Here is an 18,512-nt window from a genome sequence, read left to right on the forward strand (position 1 = left end):
AAGAATTAAATCTTACATTATATTTTTTTTGCAAATCTTAGCATCAAAATGCTTTTCATTTTTGGGTTATTTCACACAATAAAATTTTTAATGATATCATTCTGGAAATAAGAGCGAGCTGATGCTCTGAAATTATGCACAAGCATTATTTTTGTCCAAATCTACATCACATGGTATGCAAATATCAAAAATATATTTCTAGTCCAGTTATGTCAAAAAATCTCAGTGAAGTCCCTTTAAGTGAACTCGATTGTAGCAGTGTAATATTTTTTGGGTTTGTACATTAAAATATTAATATGTGCATAATCATTTTGTATAATAATATTTTGTTGAACTGTCTTTACATTACATTATCTAATGTCAGTAAGTAAACTATAGTTATAGATGAAAATGCTCAAGTTTGTACAATTTATCTTGAAACACATGCTATCTTAAAGCATCATACTTATAATCACAAGTAAAATCTATGAATGTGAAACATTTTAGTTCAGTTGTATAATATACTGTGTTTCAAAACAAATTGAACATATTTATAAACGTTTTAAAAACTAATAACTTGAACATAAACTTTTCAACAAGCACCTGTCACAGACTGGTTTGAACTTTGTTCTTTGGCTCCAATTAAATTAGACTGTGCCTGGTTTTCTATATCTTCGTCAGTTTTACTTCCTGACTGGAAGCTGGACGATGTAGAATCAGACTGACAATTGTCTGAAGTGCTTGTCTCATTACTTGAAACAAGTTCTTGTGTACTAACAGAGGAACTAGCCTGGCTGTCAGTATATGAACTTGAACCAGATTTTGAGCTAGACTGGCTACCAGTTGAACTATCTGAACTAGCCTGCTTCTCTGATATATGCATTTGAGGGACTGCTTTCTGACTGTCTAACGGAGATTTAGAGGAACTCCCTGATGAAGAGGTTGCATGAGTACTAGCTTTCATACTAAGACGGCAGCCATTTCCAGTATTAGCCTGACTTTCAGACACACAAGATGACTGGTTACCTGACAGTACAGCAGGGGAAGAAACTTCAGGCTTGGAAACAACTGTTATAATACTGGCTTTTAAAAATTGACCTCGAGGTTTCTCCTTAGGTTGATGTTTTTCAGCCACTTTTGGGTTTGAATTAAGATTTGCATTGTCAAAATGCACAAGTTTGTTAACTGACTTGGATCGTTCCTCTGGGCCAAATGGCAAAACAGTTTCTATAACATTCACCAGTTTCTTGTTCTGATCTTTAACTATGTTCGCTCCATTTGAGGAAGCAATAATGTTTTCATCTTGATCATTATCATTCTCAGCTGCACTGTTTTTCTTATTATCACCTTCAATAGCACCATCCTCTTTGCCCTTTTCTATTGTAGAGTCTACAGATTCACCTTTGGAATCCTCAGTGCTCTTACTAGATTGCTCCTGTGTATCACTTGACTTTCCTGCAATTTCTTCATCATCATCAGAATCATCATCATTAGCAAATATGAAATAATCATCATCATAGTCAAACTCTTCAGGCTCTTGTTCATTATCCTCTTCTTCAAATTCTCCTTCCATATCATTAACATCATCACTTTCTTCTTTATGCGAATCAACCAAGTCTTTCAGATAAAAACCTTTCCTTCCTAAATCATTTAAACTACTTGTTAATGTCAACTGCACCTGATCTTTGTTACTCTCAATAAGTTTATCATCTCCATTCCTTGGTGTAACTTCTTCATAATTTCTTTGCCTTTTGGTGGCAAGGCCTAAGTTTGTTTTCTCTCTTCGTACAGGGAATCCTTTCCCTTTTCCTTTCATATTATTCCTTATAATTGGAAATTCAGCATCAGTATCATTAAGAGAAGCACCTGGTGTATTTATTCTACTGTATGGCGAATCTAATTCAGTTTTTGGCCTTTTCATTTCAGAGATCTCACATTGGGATAGCATCTTACTGACACTGGAAACTTGGTTGATGAATGTATTACCACGCATATTGAAGCTGTCAACCATATCATCATCATCACCTGCAGCTTCATCTTCTTCTTCTACTTGTTCAGGAAGAGCAAAGATGGACTTCTTGGTTGGACTATACTTGCTACGTCTCCAAGTATGCTGGTGACAGTGACTGAAAATATAGAATAATAGAATAGGATAAAATGAATGTTAACTTGCATAATTATTTATATCTACCCGAATTACCAGAAATGTTTTTGAGATTGGTCAGTGTAAAAAAGAACTTAACAAATTTATTGTAAGCAAATAAGCAAATATTACAGCAGATTAAAATCACAAAAAGGCTATTCCTCAAGTTAAAGGAAATCAGGGTCATAAAAAGGCAGTCTCTGCAGAAAGTAACAATAATCTTGTAAACATAATTGTGGGTAAGTAATTATAACAAAGACATTTGCTTTAGTTGAAGAGACACAGAGAAGAGAAGCTTGGAACAAAGAAAGATGTAAGGTCATGGCTTTTCAACTCTTCAAAATGCTAAAAGCAATAGTCTTGAATCTTTTAATGAACAGATACATGAATTTGGTTAATATGTGTTTGGAAATAGGTTTTCTGTCATATTAGACTGGTGTTTTCTTTTACTTTTATACATGCTGAAAATTTCATGAATAATTAACTTTGTAATAAGGATGACATCACTTTGCAATAACTAATGAAGTTGTACATTCATACATGGGGAGATTATAACCCTTGGCACGGATTGTCTGATTTGAACCAAACCACAACACATGACAGATATTTTCAGTTTGTTATACATTTTATAAAGAGAAATGTAATAGTGTTACCTAGATCAGCTTGGCTTGTTTTGGCAATTTTCATAATCTGGTAATTAAATAACTTACATTGTGGACTGTTCCTAATGAAAAGATTTAAAATGAAACAAGAAGGCTCCATATAAACATCTTACGAGGAACACTATTTTAGTTAAAGAAATATTGAAGTTTTGATTTCCATGACTTTTTTCTACCCAACAAATTTGGTTTTCTTATCCCCATGAAACTAGATATTTTCAAAAACATCATTACAAGAATGCAATGTGAATAATAATTTATTGTTTGTGTGTTAGAAAGAGTATGATTTTATTGTATCCATTTGCATGATGTTTTTCATCAAATGTTGTTCCTATGTTTTTATTCTTCTTTTTTCCTTCTGTTTCGCTGTGGACCACAATCATGTCAAAGGCCCTGTCAATCATGTCAATGGCCTCCAAGCAAAAAAATTAACCTTTTTTATGACTATATTCTCAAAGCAACAAAAAACCATCACCAAATTGGCAAATTGGCAAATAAAAACAAACTATTGTAAAACACAATAAATTATGCAAAAATTACTCAATTCTGTCAAGACTTGATGTCAAACTAATGAGCTCATCCCTTTTTTGTTTCATAAATTGATCATTTACTTTGCTTGCCATACCTGGTTACTTTTTCACTTATTTCATTGAAACAGGCATGTTTATATTCCCATAGCTGAATAGTCAAACCTGATTTCACTTTGTCCTCTTCAGTTTTATGACACTAAGACAAGCCTTTCTTCAACACTTTTCTGTGTCATTTTAAGTAACAGTAACAGAAAAAATATGCTTTAGAACTCAGGAGCTGCTGTGTGTTATAATAAAAATAATTGATACTAAAATTAGAAAAATAAACATTAAAATATGGCAGGGTTTGGTTATTGCTGGAGTTATTACGCGGAAAGACATTTACGTAGTCAAGCCTTATAAAATACGATCGCAAAATCAGCCAAAAATTCATGCTTCAGTGATTATATGGTTTAGATTGCTCATGTTTTTTTCATGTACATCATTTTCTGTAGCAATTTATTAGTATCATGTTTATGGGGCACAACTGCTACAAAAAATATGCAACATAAAATTTGTGACATCCTCATTAAAAAAAGGCAAAAGAGTAAATTGTGCATCTCTAGCAAAAAACCATCAGGAGAACATTTTCATATTTGCACCGTGCTGATCCCCCAAAGAACATGATTGTGACTCCTCCCTCCGAGTCTTAATAAATTTCTTATTGGGTGTCTGCTCCAAATGTTACATTTCTTGGTGTGATAAGGTCACACTGACACTCAGTTATGGCTATACAAGTGGAACTGTGTGTTCCAAATATGAAAATACAAGGTTTTATTTAATAATTCTTTTTCTGGGTGTATTAAGGTCACAAGGAGACTCAGTAAAAGTTATGGCTTTACAATGTACTAGGTATAGCACTACTCTATCTTAACTGAGACCTACCCTGCTTGAACTGAAAGTACCAGTTCAATTTGTGCAGTTAAATTGTCAGGCTCTATACAGTTGGTAGCTGAATTTTGTATTTTTATGTTAAAATCCTTTAAATCCTTAAAATTTAATTGGACTGTTCCAAATTCAAAGCAGTGCTAATACATTATATATTATAAAGCAGCATGCCTCCAGATTCATGCTAATTTTCAGGATCTTTTAAAAATGTTTTAAAACAGTAAAATATTGAACAAAGAAAGTAAAATTATACATTAAAAACAGCACTTAAAATCTAAGCAAATTACCAAAAATAGACCAAAATTTGCAAAAATAGACAAATAGTGATAACACTGCAAAATCAGTCATTAATTGCATTATAACATGTTAGTTGTTTATTTTTACTTTTCGTAAAATCTTAGTACACTTTACTCAAGGTTGATTTTCTTGACTTTTTTTTTTCACTGGGCTCGTCTGGATGTATGCAGCTTTAAGGGCAAAATGATGAAAAAAAGAGGTTAAAACATTCCCTTGGTACATTGTTCAGGTACAAACATATATACCCCACCAGCCCTCCACAAAGCAGGTATTCTTTGACTTTGACATCTTTCCAATTAGCAGATGTATCATTTATTATTTATTTATTCATTTATTAGACTTTAGTCCTCAAATTCTGTATTCTAGTTAATTAACCTTTTAAGCTACCAGGTGGAATCTGAATTTACCCATGCGACCATTGCAGGCCATGATCAGCCAGCACATCCAATGTTCTGCATTGCTTGCTATCCAGTCAGTTTATTTATTTATAAGATCATTATTTAGCATGTAAAGGGCACAAATCGGCCGGTTCAGGAAGAATCAATAAACAAGTAAGATGACTGTCAAATTAAAATACCTCAGGTTTTTTCGTTTTCTTTGTTCTTACAGTAATGAATCAATTAAAAAAATCATTATAAACACAAATTCAAATAAATTAAACAAATTAATTTTTGAAACAAAATGTCAGTACCACAGGACTTTAAGAAAGCTAAATTTGTATTTGGAATTACAGTCATTTAGATGAAATAAAAATACATTGTATGAAAAGATATGCCATATTAATATCGTGTTTGTACCTTTATAATTAAAGGTGAAGGGTGTAACGAGAGGAGGTGGGTAATAAGGTTTCAAATCATCTCGTCACAAGGTAGCATCACAAGTTAAAGCCATCTTATCGCAAGTATCATCATGTTTATCCGGTTAAAGCAGAAATACTGTATTTTTCTATATAAATTAGGTTTGCTTACAACAGTTACGAAATAAAGAATTCTCTTTATTATCTAAGGTTAAAATGGGGTAAAGGCTTTATAATTCCAGTTCTATAGCATTTTACATCATTAAATTCTACTTTAATTCACATTTGAATAATGTAAAATAGCTAATATTGGAACCTTAATGGGTCTTTAGCCTGTACAATGGCTACAGAATCTATCCATGTGACCTAAATGCATTAGCCAAGTCACAGCTGTCACATAAGTGAAATCTGAATATCTGATCATGGTCTGCAAAGTCCTATACTCAGTCAGTATAATTATACTTATTCTGAATCATTTTCCAAAAATATTATGATTTTTTTTCCAGAATAAAAGAAATGTAAGCTCAATTTATTTAGTATGTTAAGGGTAAAAGTTCATCCAAAACAGCAAATCTGCAGCAGTTTAAGATATTATGGTCAGGCAGCAAAATTTAATTGAGATATGTTATGGAACACTTAACCCTTGTCTCCTACTAAATTCAAGGTATATTGATCTAAGAATTATATGAATGTACCACAGAAACTGGATGTTTTTTATTATAATCTAAAATTCAAAAAATAAAATCTTAACTTTTATAGGAAAATAATGAACAAACTTTTAAGATAAAAGTATTTCAACTGCAAACCAAAATTATGGGAACTAAATATGTGTCCATAGGACATGGATGCATACACTTTCCACTGTCTTGTCAGTCTACTTCATAATGGCCAACAAGACGGATGGAATCATACTCATATAAAAGCAGGCGGGGAAAGGGTTAATGTAAATATTTATAACAGTCATCAGGTTAAAGTGCCTTCAAGGCGTGTGCCTTTTCATGCCTTTACCAGAAACTCAATGAGTAAACAATTTATAGCATTGTAGCTTATAGCTAATTCAAAATTATTTTAAATTTTATATACCTCTCCATTAATTTTATATTTCGCCTTTCAAACTTCAAAATTAAATGAATTAAAACTCAATATAATTGATATTCATGGTCCTGCAAAGAAATGATTTTATTATTCACTTCTAATGGATTACTTTTCCACTTCATTTAATTTATTCAATTACATTTTCTTCCCTTTTTTTGTACAGATCTATATGATTCAATATTATCGCTCAATTCATTTTCAAAAGTCAAATAATCATGATAGAAAATCTGTCAGTTTCTTCATGAAATATGCATTTAAATTATTTTTTGCAACATTTTCGAATAGAAAAAATGTTTTAATGGACGGAAAATTATCCAATCATAGATTACAGTAATTGCTGTCAAAACTTATTTGCACATTTTTTACTGATTTCATTTCCTTATATAATATTCATTGCCAAAATTAACAACACACTTGCTAATTTTTAGAGTCATTAAAAGGCGTGTTACTTGAGAAAATGTTTTCAAATATACAAACACACCTTGAATGGCAAAACCATTAAAATTGTTACATCATTTAACTTTTCCCATGCTTAATTCAAATAATGGACTTAAATATCTTTCCATTTGGAACTGTCTCTTTTTGAGATATAATTTTTGAAATGCTAAAATTGTGTTGACATGATAGTTGGATATTCCATTTTAAAGTTACTGTCAGTCTTAAATGTAAGATGGAAGACAATCTTAAAGCTGAAATAACCTCCAGATTAAACAAAATATTTCATGAAAATCAAACTTTTGTCTGTCTGTCTGTCTGCAAACCATGATGCTCTGCCCTCTAAATTTAATTAACACATTTTCCTATATATTTCTGTATTTGTTTTTCTTTTTCACTTTTTAATTTCATTTTAGGCAATTTTTTTCAGTATTAACTCTATTTTTCTTTTAATCTCATTGTTAGGAAATTTAAAAGAATTCTTCTGTATAAATTTTTTTCACAATCTAATGATTTATAAATTAATTCTATCTTAATAATTTACAAGGTAAATCAAAAACATATACTGGTAACATATGTGCGAAAGATAGTTACCTCTAAGGCATATACATTGTATTTAATTCTATATCTTAAAGACTAACTAAATTAACTTTTAAATGTTAAATGTTAAAATGAATTACAGAATCATTTAATATTATTGCCACCACAAAAATGCGATTAAACTTTTAATATCTTAATTTCAGCCTCGTATCCCCCAAATCAATATCATAATATAAACATGTTTAACATTATAATTAAATTTTCAGCTGCCAACTTAACATAAAATAACATGATGTGCACAACAATTGTTATACCTATGTTATGTACACCAGATGATATTTAAATTTAGGCTATGCATTAATTTTTATTAATAACAACTTAGTGCTATTACAATTTAAAATTCCTGCTTTACAAAAAATATATAATATTAAAATATCATACATGTTGTTTTGTTAATTGCCATGGAAACATTTTCATGGCAAAATTTCTTAAAATCTTTATATCTACCAGAGCTAAATATTAATCTGTAGGGGCTTATGTACTTAAATAAGAAATAAATTCCAAAAAAGAAGTGTTCAATAAAAAAACAATTTTTTCATTAAATTTTAAAGAGTTTTTTCTTTTTTTTCCTCATTTCTCTGATTTGAGCATAAAAATTGAGTTATCTCCCTTCAGTGAATATATTAAGTAAAGTTAGAGAGTGCTGAACATTTTACACATTCTACATACTAATTCTTCAATGAAATCTTTGATTGATTGATTGAATGATTGATTGATTGATAAATTGATTGATTGATTGATTGATTGATTCGGGGCTCACTGAATAAGGTTGAAAAACAGACCTGAGCATTCTCAGCAATTGATAAATCATCATAATTAATTCTGTTTTTAAAACAAAGTCAATACATTGAAATATTTATATTAATTTTACAATTAACTTTTTCCTTAAATTTTTACTAAATTTGATGACTAAATGCAGTCAGTTAAGAAAATCCATTCCAAGAAGCATAAAAACACAACTTTTACTTTTTTTATTTCATTACAAAAACTTATATTTAACCCTTTACCTCATATATACGCGAAACAACGCACTTTCGACCCCCGCCCCCCCTTTTTAGGCCTGAAATAGTGAAAAAATAATGTCCTATTTGGGCCTCCAACACATGTTTTCGTTTGAGAAATGTTGCTAAAATAAATGTGCACTTTTTCAGCGCCGCCCCCCATCCTAAAGATACATCAGGGGGTTGCCAGAAGGGGGATGTGCCCCCTTCTGTTTGGGGGGTTTGAAGTGTGGTGGAGTCCCCCTCATCCCCAAGAAAATTTTGGACTTGTGAGAGGCTAAAAATGACCCCAGGTCGATCATAAGGTAACGTGTAACCAACACTGAAAAGCCTTTGACTCTATCTCAATCCCTTGAGAAGTTGCAGCACTTTGAAATAAATTTTGATGGAAAAAATCGAGGCAAAATAGTGATTTTTGGCAATTTTGAGATGTCCCCTCGTTGCCATGGTAACAGGAAATTTAAGACAGAACATGTCATTACAAAGGCAATGGTCCAGTCAACATTTATGCCAAGTTTGATTAGTATTGAAGCATTTTTCATAGTTTCATAGCAGTTTGAACTTGTAACAGGAGGCTTTTCAGTGAAAACGGCCATTTTTCACAATATGCTCATGAGGGAAAGGGTTAAGTAAGGAAAGCTATTATCTGTGCATAGTCATAAAAAATTATGTTTACTGATGAAATATAGCTACTTTTAATAAAATTTATATGAATAAAATTGCTAATTTTTCAATTACAAAAAAATGCTTTCATCTTTTTTAGTAAAAAATAAGCATTATAGAAAATACTAACATTCATGCAGTATTGCATGGGAAGAAAATTAATAGTACTTCTGTTAAAAAGAAATATAAGTGGTCATAGATTTTTATATATGTGCATACGTGTCAATAACCAAAATTATAGGATATTATTGCTGAGATGGTAAAAAAAGTAATTTCAAAAGTAACCACTTATGCATGTATGTATTTCCATTAAGTGGCCTACGCTTCAAATATTTTCTCCCTTTCCACATATTTATATTGCTTTCCCCCCCCCCCCTTTTTTTAAACTTTTTTGTACCCTGAAGACTAACATCCCTATAAATATTACATTTCATATATCATTTGCTTTAATCTAAAACACCTCTGTGCAAATGTGTGTGAAATTAGCTAGCTTCTAAAAGCCAAAATCATATGAATTTTAATGCAAAATATGTTTTGGGCCATAAAATTTCAGTGGTGAAAATCAAGATTTCTTTTTTATGGTAATTGGATTTATACATCAATGGCTTTCAAATGGATTTGATATTCTAGATATGATGAAGTTGGCTGATGTCTTTTTAAAAAAAAGAAAACTTCACATGCCCTTTTACAAATAGCCTAATTTTTATACATTCTTTAAAGGAAAAACCTTTTTATATAGGTTTCAAATCGCTACACAGATTGAAAAGGTACAGCATATCTCACAAGGACACGTAAAATCACACTCCCATAATTCTATATTTAACTTGCATCATCAATTCGAAACATTTTCAAATTTACTGGTACGCCTATATACCAGGTGTTTTTATCATGTAAAAACTTGATTTTTGATTTTTTTCAATTCAATAAAAGTACAAATTTTCAAATTTTGTTAATCTGAAGTAATAAATTCAGTATATAAATTAAAGTATTTCAAACATAAGAGGAATACATACAACTTTAAGCATACAGTAACTAGAGTAGAGTTTTATAGTATAGACTTTAATAAGGGGACCATTAAGTAAATTCTAATGTGTGATCATAATATAAATTAACAAACATTGTGTCATTCTTTCTATCCAGAATGCTAGCATTCAAACAGCAATCATGTGACCATGATATATAACACATAAACCATGAAACAAAGGAGATGGAGACCATGATATACTAAACAGAAAAAGACCATTATATAAAACAGATAAAGACCAGAATCTGATAGACCATGAAACAAAGGAGATAGAAACTATGATATAACAGTTATACCATGAACAAGGGAAATAGAGACCATGATATAAAACAGATATACCATGAAACAAAGGAAATAGAGACCATGATATAACAGTTATACCATGAACAAAGGAAATAGAGACCATGATATAAAACAGATATACCATGAAACAAAGGAGATAGAAACTATGATATAACAGTTATACCATGAACAAGGAAAATAGAAACCATGATATAAAACAGATATACCATGAAACAAAGACCATGATATAAAACAGATATACCATGAAACAGAGGAAATAGAGACCATGATATAATAGTTATACCATGAACAAAGGAAATAGAGACCATGATATAAAACAGATATACCATGAACAAAGGAAATAGAGACCATGATATAAAACAGATATACCATGAACAAGGGAAATAGAGACCATGATATAAAACAAATATACCATGAAACATAGGAAATAGAGACCATGATATAACAGTTATACCATGAACAAAGGACATAGAGACCATGCTATAACAGTTATATCATGAACAAAGGAAATAGAGACCATGATATAAAACAGATATACCATGAACAAAGGAAATAGAGACCATGATATAAAACAGATATATCATGAAACAAAGGAAATAGAGACCATGATGTAACAGTTATACCATGAACAAAGGAAATAGAGACCATGATATAAAACAGATATACCATGAAACAAAGGAAATAGAGACCATGATATAACAGTTATACCATGAACAAAGGAAATAGAGACCATGATATAAAACAGATATATCATGAAACAAAGACCATGATATAAAACAGATATACCATGAAACAAAGGAAATAGAGACCATGATATAACAGTTATACCATGAACAAAGGAAATAGAGACCATGATATAAAACTGATATACCATGAAACAAAGGAAATAGAGACCATGTTATAACAGTTATACCATGAACAAAGGAAATAGAGACCATGATATAAAACAGATATATCATGAAACAAAGACCATGATATAAAACAGATATAATTCATGATACTATCTATCATCAAATATGATTGTATACAAACCTTGTACACAGTCCTTTTAGCCAAGTATCTATAGATCTGAAGTGGTAAGTTTCACTGTGGTAACTCTTAGCCGTGAACTTGTAGCTATCCCAAACTTGAACCTTGCCATTGTTCCAACGAGCACCAATAGTCTTACAACCGTCTCCGGCCCATATCTCAACATGTGTCATGTTGTGCCTTTGTTTCTTTGCTATAAATGATAATTGGTAAATGTTATAACAGTTACTTGATAATTTTTCAAAAACATGTTGGATACATTGTTTACTCAAAACATTTATTCTTTCTTTTTTTGTTTGTTTGTTCATTTTTGGTTAGGTTTTAAGCTGCCCCAATACAGTAGAGATCATTTGGTGAGCTACAGCTTTACTGGTAGACGAAAACCTTAGATGCCCTTCCCTCCAGGCATCAATTCAGGCATAAACTGGCACCTGAGTAGGTCCACCGATATTCAGTTAGATAAACTAGCTTGATATCTTCCTGACAATAAAGAATCCAAAGTCCCTCAGGCCAGACTCAAACCCACAGCTGGAGGGACAAGTGGTTTAAAGTCAAAGACCTGAACCAATCAGCCAAAGACAAACGAAAACTTTAATTCTTTGTGAAATATAAGAAATTTAGAAAACTTATAGCACATGAACAATTGATTAGCAAATTTTCAATTGTAAAATCAACCAGTTAATCCCTTTATCTTTTAAAGTAGTTAAACCTACCCAAACAGTTTGATTGAAGTGTCTTACATTTCTGATAGTTGTGCCTTACATTCAGGGTTATAGTGCCAAAGATTTAGTGTTGTATATAGATTACACTTTGTTGTCCTCTACATTTTTGATTGCACTGCCTTACATATTGGCTTATAGTGTCTAAGATTTAGTGTTGAAATGCCTTAGAATAAATTTTATTGTGCCTTACATTTAGGATTGTAATAGGTAGCCGAGATGAAGACAAGATCGCCAGGTTTCATGTCTTTTTCACTCTTTACAACTATAGGCAGGGTGTCAAACATGTACGCCTGATTCCATGGACCAAGGATAAAACCAAAATCGTCTGCTAGATCTCGCATTACACGCCTCACCAACCCGCAACAGTCGAGAAACAGCTTGGATTTGTATTCTGGTGCTGAAAAAAAATCATATCTATTACTGAATGTAATTTCTAGTATTTGTTGTCAATTTGCTCCAGTTTTACTGATGTAGGAAGACCTTAGGTGTCCCTCCCTGTATCATTTCAGGCACAAACGAACACTTTAGTAGAATCACCAACAATCTGTAATCTATAGTATGATATTTATAGCTTCCTCACATGTATGAATCTAAATTCCTTGGCAGGATTCGAACGCAAGGCTGTGAGGGGCAAGTGGTTCCAAAGCAACGCCCACTGAGCGAGTTATAAAAGTCATGTCTCAGAGATCACTTGTTACAGAGAAATTTCATCTAGCCAGAGGATTCGACCCTGAGCAACCTCTTCATTACTTATCTGATGCTCTACCTATTGAGCTATTAGCTAGCGGACATGAAAATCTGTGATTGCAACAATATTCCAGTCATGTCTTCACTTCAAATAATAAATTTACCATAATACAATGCATTTACTCAAATACACAAGAATAAAATCAAATAACAAGTTTAGGTATGTAATTTTACAGTACAGCATTGTGGGTGTTTTCAGACTCTGCTTTCACATCTATGTTAAAATCGTACAGTCATGCTGTGTTCTTAAGTGGACAGAGAGTTAAAAATCAAATATTTACACAAAAATTGATAAAAAGATTCAAAAATCGAGATTAAAAACATAGGAATTTGACACACAAGTCAAACATAAACAGTATGAACCCACTATTTTTAAACAACCTTCAAGGTCTAAAACTGACGAGTAAAACTATTTGAATAAAACTATGCGTACAAACATGGAAAGGTATGTTACATTATCAAGTTCAATTATTTGTCCATATTTGACATAATCAAATAAACAAGGGCATATATATACACAAATGGATCATTTTATTGCTAGAAGAAAGTCATTTTATGAATCGATGAATTTTCTGAAGTATTTTATTGTGACTTGAAGGCCTAAACTTTTACCCCCCAAGTATTTCCCTTTGAGGCCAAGTAGATTGGTTGATTAAATAGATAATACCCTTTAAAGTGAGTTGTTTTATTATAATAACGTAGATGTGCGAATTCAAAATGTTCTTTTTTTATCATTTGCAATCTCTAGGAGATGAAAAGACTGTTTGAATTGGTATGAAGTGGTCTTTTGTCTGTGTTGATTTTTCTATAAGTAACAACTATTGGGTAATTGTGAGTCGCAAATTTACGCGACTTTGAAGTTACGTAACATGCTATGTGCCTTTTAAGTATCAAAAGCCACGGCCTGAATTTTTTTTTATCTTTGAGTTTAATACGCACAAAGGATTTGATTCAAGTACACATTGAATCATTGTCTGTTGAAGATTGAGATTAAAGGATAATGGAAAAAAATGAAGGAAAATTAGTCGCGATGTATGTTAAGCGCAGGTTGTTTCAAGCATGTAAGAGCAATTAAAATACATGTTGATCAGAGATTTATTTTTTCATTGATCTAGTTTAATGTGTAAAAACATAAAAGGGAAAGGATAGGGTGTAAGATCGGAATAATAGGAAGTACATACTAACATAAATGTCTGTTTTATTTCCTTTGATCTTTAAAAATATGATATATATTATTGTTTCTTCCTATCAAGGCATGTTGCTTTAAAAGGGTCCAGTCAGTTCATGTGTTAACTCCAGCTCAATCAATTGAACCTGTGACACTTTCAATTTTGCCTTGATCCAGTCAAAAATACTATTTTGTTTACATTTTGCTACTTTTATAAAAAAAAAAAAAATTACATTCTGCGCTACTTTCATCAGGTGAAAAGCAACTAAATAAATATACGTTACTCTAAAACCATTATTCAAACATTACAAAATTCAGATGTTTGCCCTTTCTAAAGAATGAAATATTTATTCGTTTCTGAGACATAATGTGCCTTTAAGTTTACTTACAATCAGGTGGCCAGTATTTCCTTGCGTAGGGGTATCCGAAGTATTTCTTTGCTTGATTTACAAACTTCTGTCTCAGGGCGGCCATTTTATGTGGGTCAGCTTTACGCAGCTCCTGGCGCTTTTTGAGTAATCTTGCCTGTCGCAATTCATCCTAAAATAAACAACAACAAAACTGCATTGAATATTTTGTTACATGTTTATTTAAAACTTATTTCTTTGCGATCTCTAGCAATTATTAATTTGATGATCAAAGAGACAAGGAACAAAAACAATCTGTCATTTCTTTAAACTTAGTTTCAACACCACTATCATAGCCAGCAACATTCTTGTTACCTCATTTCTTTAAATAAGTTTACCTATCACTTTTGGCAAAAACAATCTTGTTTACTTATTGCTTTAACAGCGGCAACAACAATCTTGTCAATCGGAACACCTTTATTAACTATCAGTCATAATAATCTCGGAGCTCAAATACAGATTGAAAGTAGTTGTAACCATTTGACTTGTGATGTAAACAAATTCTTTTACTTTTTTGTATATCTTGTTACAATTTCCAAAAAATACTCATTGGCACATAATAATAATACAATGAATAATCTTTTTCTTTCTAATTGCTCTGTTGGCAATTGGTATTTTAATATACTGAATTAGTATTTTGTATGAAAGTCTAAATACTATTTTGTTTACAATTTTCTACCTTTATGACAAATATATTTCACCTTCAGTGCTACTTTTTTCAGTTGTAAAACACCTTACATACTCTAAACCAACTAACTAAAACATTATTTAACACTGTAATCATGTTTTACATTTCTTTACAATTAAAAAATGGGAATTTCTCAGACATAATAAATGTGCCTTTAAATTTAATGTAGGACAATAATTATAACCTTATATCTATCAAATATAAGTCTGCACAAACACTGAAATGACAGCTGACTCCACATATTTTTCTCCACAAACTTTATCAAAATTTCATAATAAAATGATATATTATAGATTCTATCACTATCATTGCTAAAAGAAATATCTTCTTCCATTTTCACAATACTTACAGAAAAACAATTACTGAAATGTGAACTTTTCTTGGAGAAACATTTCTAAGAAATATATATTATAAAAACAATTTTTTTTTTGCATAGATCTACTTATAATTTTGTCGGTCAAAACTGAAAACACAAATAAAGAAATCTTTTTTCTTTCATTATAACAGATTGTAAAGTACTTTCTTAAATCCACATCTTTCCAGATTTTCTATTTTGATCCATTTATTAAAATTACATTGAAAATTATGAAATACTAGCTTATATTGAAAGCATAACTTTTAGCATTTATGCACCTGTGTCAAAACATAAAATGCTTCGACAAATGTACTAAATGGACAATTTTTTTTAAGTCTGCAAAGCTACAATATTTTCTTCTTTACCTGACATGCACTGTAAGGTGTTTTTTTTATAATTTTTGACATACATCATAAGAACTAGGCGATCAATAATATCTTACATCCAACATGTATATTCAAGAGGCATAATATTACCTCAATTAAGTTATTAAGTCATACAGGCCTTCAAGAATACAAGAGGGCCCAAAGGTCCCTGGATCACTCGTCTGAGAAATAGGTCAAAAGGTCAAAGTCTGGTTTGGATGTTGTTTACATGTTGTTGTTTTCTATGACCCTGGGGCAGGACTAATTTTGACCCTTTGAGGGCTTTTAATTGAACAAACTTGGTAAGACATCCACTCGGAGATGTCTTATGTCAAATATCTAAGCTCCTAAGCTCTTTTGGATTGTCACAAGAAGATTTTTTAAGTTTTTACTATAATTATACATGTATATATAAGGGAAATCAAAGACCTCTTGGGCCGGGGCCAACTTTGACCCTAGGGCTTTCATTTGAACAAACTTGGTAGACATCCACTAGAAGATGTTTCATGCCAAATATCTAAGTTCTAGCTCTTTCGGTCTATTACAAGAAGATTTTTTTGTAAAAAATAATTTCTGTTGCGATGGCAACCAGAGTTCTTTATGGAATTTAATTATTTAAACAACTTTTCCATGGTAGAGCTTTATGCAAAGTTTCAACAAATTTGGCCAAGTGGTTTAGGAGGATAAATTGTTTAAAGAAATTGACGCATGCACAGGGTCATGATGGTGAACAAGTGTGCAAAGTTTCAAAGCCATAAATGTCGATGGACTTTGAAAATATTTGAGGTATTGCAAAAACTTTAACGTAAATTCTAAGTCAAAAAGGGGCATAATTCTGTCAAAATGCTTGATACAGTTACCATCTCCTGTCTACAGTTTGGGGTCATGATGGTGAACAACTGTGCAAAGTTTTAAAGCAATATGTCAATGGACTTTGAAAATATTTGAGGTATTTTAAAAACTTTAACATAAGTGGTTACGCCGTTTCCGACGCTGACACCGATGCTTGGGTGACTACAATAGCTCTACTTATTCTTATCAAATAGTTGAGCTAAAAGTAATACTGCAAATATGGGCTTTTAAGAATATAACACAATAATGATGCAATCATGGGCCTTTAAGAAACAATTGTAATAATGGTTGATGCAAATAGTAGCTTTTAAGAAAAATAAACAATGATACTGCAAATAATTGGCAATCAGAGTGGGCCTTTAAGAATAAAATTTAATCAAGATTTCATCTCTCCGAGTCTAAATTTGATTATATATCCTTCACATAATCTGAGTGCGATAATAAAATAGCGTGCATAAGTCACGACTATCTCTGATGCAGTGATCTTAAAAAAGCTTGATTCAACAAATTCAAGCTCCTTCATTACACAGAACAAACATTGTAGAAGACAAATTCGAGCAAAAACAAAAAGTATGTTCAAATCATTTGGCTTTAATTGAGGAATCTAATAAATCATCTATATAGTACCACAGAGAGCTGCTTTATGAGAACTAAACATGCAATTTTGTCTCATAATAGATGAAATAGACACTGGACTGGTTATCCAATAGTAAAATATATCATTCTGACATGAACACTTAGACTGTGTCCATTATTCTATCATTTTTGTATGTTTGACAAACATGCAAGTCCCTAGCTTTCACATAGAATGCCATGGATATTAATTGACAAATCTGCTACCAGTCAATAAAACTGTACTTATTAATTTGGTTACAGTTACTTCCCTTTGTTTTTGCATACCCATTATTCCCAGAATGCTGTCTAAAAGCATGTGATATGAAATTGAGCAGAGTAGCATTAATGCAGTATTAGCCATAAACTGTTTGATGTAGACAGTCTAAAGAACAATTATATGTTGAAATTAAATTTTAAGTCGTTATGAAAGTTAAAAGAACTCCATGTATTTGATTTTTTTCCAACCTCTGCTTAAATCAAATTGAGATTGATGCAGTGTCGATATAGAAGTATTAGTATAATTATATTAATTATATCCCTTGGTACTTAGTAAAACTGCAGAGTCATCCAACGCCTTGAAATAAATTTCCAATTAAGAGTTAAAATAACAACTTTGACATCAAAAGCATTACTGTCCTTTTTTTATTAAGATATGAATTAGTTTGTTTTTTCAATGTTTTTTGTTGTGGTCCAACCTGTTACTTAAGACATGCTTAATCTTAATCAGCTGCAAAATGACCATTAAATCAATTGTCACTGAGACATAATTACGCCCAGGACTGAACCTGAGCAACCCCATGATTACAAATGCAATCCTCTCCCTATTGCATTGTATTGAGCTACAATGCAAGCAGGTAGTCTTAATATTATTTCAAACATGACTATTTTATCTAACTTAATTTATTGTCAAAATATTGTACAACATTCACATGTTCTGTCACAAGACATTATTGTCAATCACTTTGTAATGCTATTATTTTAATTTATTACCTTTGCTCGACATTTTCTTACTATATACAAAATGTTTTTAAGATTTTTATTGTAGTTTTTAATTTGTTCTTTCAATAAAATTTCTATTCAACTTTGATCACCTTTTCTTACTGTTTGTACTG

At 31.3% G+C, this 18,512-nt stretch overlaps 1 protein-coding gene across 5 annotated transcripts in view; it reads right to left on the minus strand.

Annotated features, from left to right (window-relative positions):
- Window positions 1-18,512, minus strand: part of LOC132732723 (probable beta-tubulin polyglutamylase) — a 117,195-nt gene that overhangs the window by 29,158 nt on the left and 69,525 nt on the right. For all 5 annotated transcript variants that reach the window (XM_060719203.1, XM_060719200.1, XM_060719201.1 and 2 more), the window contains 4 exons: window positions 14,508-14,658; window positions 12,394-12,600; window positions 11,485-11,674; window positions 583-2,105 (listed from right to left, as the gene is read on the minus strand). In XM_060719203.1, coding sequence (XP_060575186.1) covers window positions 583-2,105; window positions 11,485-11,674; window positions 12,394-12,600; window positions 14,508-14,592 — 2,005 coding nt within the window. In that variant the 5' untranslated portion in view covers window positions 14,593-14,658. The remainder of the gene's footprint in view (window positions 1-582; window positions 2,106-11,484; window positions 11,675-12,393; window positions 12,601-14,507; window positions 14,659-18,512) is intronic.

This window comes from Ruditapes philippinarum, unplaced genomic scaffold, assembly GCF_026571515.1.
Source record: "Ruditapes philippinarum isolate M1 unplaced genomic scaffold, ASM2657151v2 ctg589_1_1_1_1, whole genome shotgun sequence".
In the NCBI taxonomy this organism is placed as follows: Eukaryota; Metazoa; Mollusca; class Bivalvia; order Venerida; family Veneridae; genus Ruditapes; species Ruditapes philippinarum.